Raw genomic sequence first — 3,856 nt, 5'->3', positions numbered from 1 at the left:
GAGTTGGACTATAAAGCTGAGCGCCAAAGAATTGATGCTTTTGAACTGAGGTGTTGGAGAAGACTCTTGAGAGTCCCTTGGAATGCAAGGAGATCCAACCAGTCCATCCTAAAGGAAATCAGTCCTGAATATTCACTGGAAGGACTGATGCTGAAGCTGAAACTCCAATACTTTGACCACCTGTTGTGAAGAACTGACTCATTTGAAAAGACCCTGATGCTGGGAAAGATTGAAGGTGGGAGGAGAAGGGGACAACAGAGGATGAGATGGTGGGATGGCATCACCGACTCAATGGACATATGTTTGAGTAAACTCCGGGAGTTGGTGATGGACAGGGAGGCCTGGCGTGCTGCGGTTCATGGGGTCGCAAAGAGTCAGACATGACTGAGTAACTGAACTGAACTGAACTGAAAGTATTTGAGGCTAAAAAACAAAACAAACAAAATGCTCAAACCTGAAAAACCTACTCAAGTGGTGTTCTTTGCTTCTGTAGACAGTGAACTTTGCTGATGCCACAGTCCTAGACTGGGTTCAATACTTACCAGATCGCGTCTGGCTGCTTAGCCAGGAATGGCAATCTGTTACCAGCTGCTGATGTAACATGAATATGGGAAAGGACCAAGCGGGGCTAAGTGAAAAGCAGTGACAATTCATTCATTCCCAAGTCACTTAAAACTTACTTCTCTGTAAACATGCAATCTTTTGAAACTATAAAAGAATAGTTTTCATGGCAATATGAAGAAAAAAAGACTTTATTATATTAATACAAAATTATTAAAAGTATTCTAGTTTATTCTCTTTGCATAAAGTGAGAGCCCTTTGGGAGTTTTCGTGTATAGAGATACAAGTTTTCTTACTTAGAATCATTTTAGATTTGCAGAAAAATTATAAAGAGAATATAGAGTTCCCAAGCATATTCAACTGCCATTTTCGACTATTATTAATATCTTAGATTAGTATTATATATTTGGCACAATTATTGATGTTAGTTTTTTCTTTTTAAATTTTTTATTTGAGTATAGTTGATTTACAATGTTGTGTTAGTTTCTATTTATACCAAAGTGAATCAGTTACACATATCCATTCTTTTTTTTTTTTTCAACATATCCATTCTTTTATAGATTCTTTTCCAGTGTGTTATTAACTAAAGCCTATGCTTAATTCAGATTTCCTTAGATTTTACTCAAATGATATGCAGTTCTTCCTAGAAGTCAAGTGGCAACTGCTGTTGAAACAGTGCTACCCCAAGAGAGCAAAAATCTATGTAGATATTTATAATTATCACAATTACTAACATCAGTTACAGTGACTTAAAAGTAGCATGCAGGATCTTTAGTTCCCTAAACAGGGATAAAACCCATGCCCCCTGCAATGGAAGCACAGAGTCTTAACCACTGGAATTCTATCAACTATAATGATTAATACCACTTTATGGTGCTTAATATATTCATGGCACTGTGCTAAGAGCATTGTACTCTATAATACCTCATTTACCCTCACCAATATCCCAGAGAAGTGTGTTCCCATTTTACAGATCTTGAAACTAAAAACTAGAAACTAAAGTTCTTCAGAGAAATTGCCTTAGATATCACATATCATTTCACCTATAATATATATCATTTCACCTACTGAAAAACAGGTTAAGTCTAACTTCAGAGACATTTAACCACTATATTATGCTAGTGATACACATCTTAATTTCAAATATATGTTCACCTTGAATTACACTCCCATTTTTGTAAAGAAATAGGATATGGTGGTTTGTGACACTGTTCTAGTCTCATAAGTTGAAGGAAAGCAAAGATACTAACCTTCTTTGGGCCATACTTGAGGAAATATCGAGCCAATTCAAGGGTTGTTCTAGCATCTTCTGTAGCATCATGACCAAGCCTATCTGGACACTGTATATCCTTCCTGGAAAGTCAAAGTAAAATTGAGATAACTGGGAGCATTCTTTTTTTTTTTTAATTTTGTGGCTGTGAGGTGCGGCATGTGGAATTCCTCGACCAGGGATTGAACCCACACCCCCTACATTGGAAGCATGGAGTTTTAACCACTGGAAGGCCAGGAAAGTTCTGAGAGCATTTTTAATGACAGATTCATTCAACTACCCCAAAGTTCTCGCTACATGTAAAATTTTAGCATCCCAGTAATTAGATTTGAATCACAACAATCAAGATTCGTTTATTCCTTAGTGCCAAGATCTGAAAGGTTCTGAGAATACAGAATGATCAGGAATGGCTTTGTCTACAGTAAGCACATCATCAATGGCTATTTAATAAAAAGTCTCTGGTTCACTCCCTAGTCAATCGCTTGTCTCATTTCTTAGATATAGCTGTGGTTTTAAAGTTATCTTCCAGAAATTTTCTATTTGTATACAAGTGTCTAATATACAGCCTTCCCAGGTGGCACTAGCGGTAAAGAACACTCCTAAAAATGAGTTAAGAGACATAGGTTCAAACCCTGGGTTGGGAAAATCCCCTGGAAAAGGGCATGGCAACCCACTCCAGTATTCTTGCCAGGAGAATGCCATGGATAGAGGCCCCGGGTGGGCTACGGTCCACAGGGTCACAACTGTAACACAATTGTGTCAGGGACACAACTGAAGCAACTTTGCATGCATGCACGCATGTCTGTTATATACTTAAAAGTTCTTTATTTAAATTTTTTGACTGCACTGTGTGGCATATGGGTCTTAGTTCCCTGACCAAGGATGGTGCCTGTGCCCCCTCCATTGGAAGCACCGAAATGCCAGAGAAGTCTCATTATTTTAAAAAATTTGTAAAAATACATATCTTCCCTGGTGGCTCAGACAGTAAAGCGTCTGCCTACAATGTGGGAGACCTGGGTTCAACCCCGGGATCAGGAAGATATCCTGGAGAAGGAAATGGCAACTCACTCCAGTATTCTTGCCTGGAAAATCCCATGGATGGAGGAACCTGGTTAGGCTACAGTCCATGGGGTCACAAAGAGTCAGACACGACTGAGCGACTTTACTCACTCATACAGCTACATCATATCAATATCTCAAAATCTTTGAATCTTCTTCTGAAACTCCATTTTATGGAGATTAATCTATAAATTGGAGAATAATACCCAGATTTTTTCTCAGTAACATCTTCAGATCAGATCAGTCACTCAGTCGTGTCCGACTCTTTGCGACCCCAGGAATCGCAGCACACCAGGCCTCCCTGTCCATCACCAACTCCTGGAGTTCACTCATGTCCATTGAGTCAGTGATGCCGTCCAGCCATCTCATCCTCTGTCATCCCCTTCTCCTCTTGCCCCCGATCCCTCCCAGCATCAGAGTCTTTTCCAATGAGTCAACTCTTCGCATGAGGTGGCCAAAGTATTGGAGTTTCAGCTTTAGCATCATTCCTTCCAAAGAAATCCCAGGGCTGATCTTTAGAATGGACTGGTTGGATCTCCTAGCAGTCCAAGGGACTCTCAAGAGTCTTATCCAACACCACAGTTCAAAAGCATCAATTCTTCGGCGCTCAGCCTTCTTCACAGTCCAACTCTCACATCCACACATGACCACAGGAAAAACATTAGCCTTGACTAGACGAACATTTGTTGGCAAAGTAATGTCTCTGCTTTTGAATATGCTATCTAGGTTGGTCATAACTTTCTTTCCAAGGAGTAAGCGTCTTTTAATTTCATGGCTGCAGTCACTATCTGCAGTGATTTTGGAGCCCAGAAAAATAAAGTCTGACACTGTTTGCACTGTTTCCCATCTATTTCCCATGAAGTGATGGGACTGGATGCCATGATCTTCATTTTCTGAATGTTGAGCCTTAAGCCAACTTTTTCACTCTCCACTTTCACTTTCATCAGGCGGCTTTTGAGTTCCTCT

At 39.9% G+C, this 3,856-nt stretch overlaps 1 protein-coding gene across 9 annotated transcripts in view; it reads right to left on the bottom strand.

Moving 5' to 3' along the window:
• Nucleotides 1–3,856, bottom strand: part of LOC104986543 (putative RNA exonuclease NEF-sp) — a 64,497-nt gene that overhangs the window by 21,132 nt on the left and 39,509 nt on the right. For all 9 annotated transcript variants that reach the window (XM_010837148.1, XM_010837149.1, XM_010837146.1 and 6 more), the window contains one exon: nt 1,812–1,914. In XM_010837148.1, the coding sequence (XP_010835450.1) occupies nt 1,812–1,914 (103 nt within the window). The remainder of the gene's footprint in view (nt 1–1,811; nt 1,915–3,856) is intronic.

This window comes from Bison bison, unplaced genomic scaffold (genome assembly GCF_000754665.1).
Source record: "Bison bison bison isolate TAMUID 2011002044 unplaced genomic scaffold, Bison_UMD1.0 scf7180017864072, whole genome shotgun sequence".
NCBI classification, from domain to species: domain Eukaryota; kingdom Metazoa; phylum Chordata; class Mammalia; order Artiodactyla; family Bovidae; genus Bison; species Bison bison.
The sequence above is the reverse complement of the archived record's forward strand: the minus strand, read 5'-3'. Positions and strand labels throughout refer to the sequence as shown.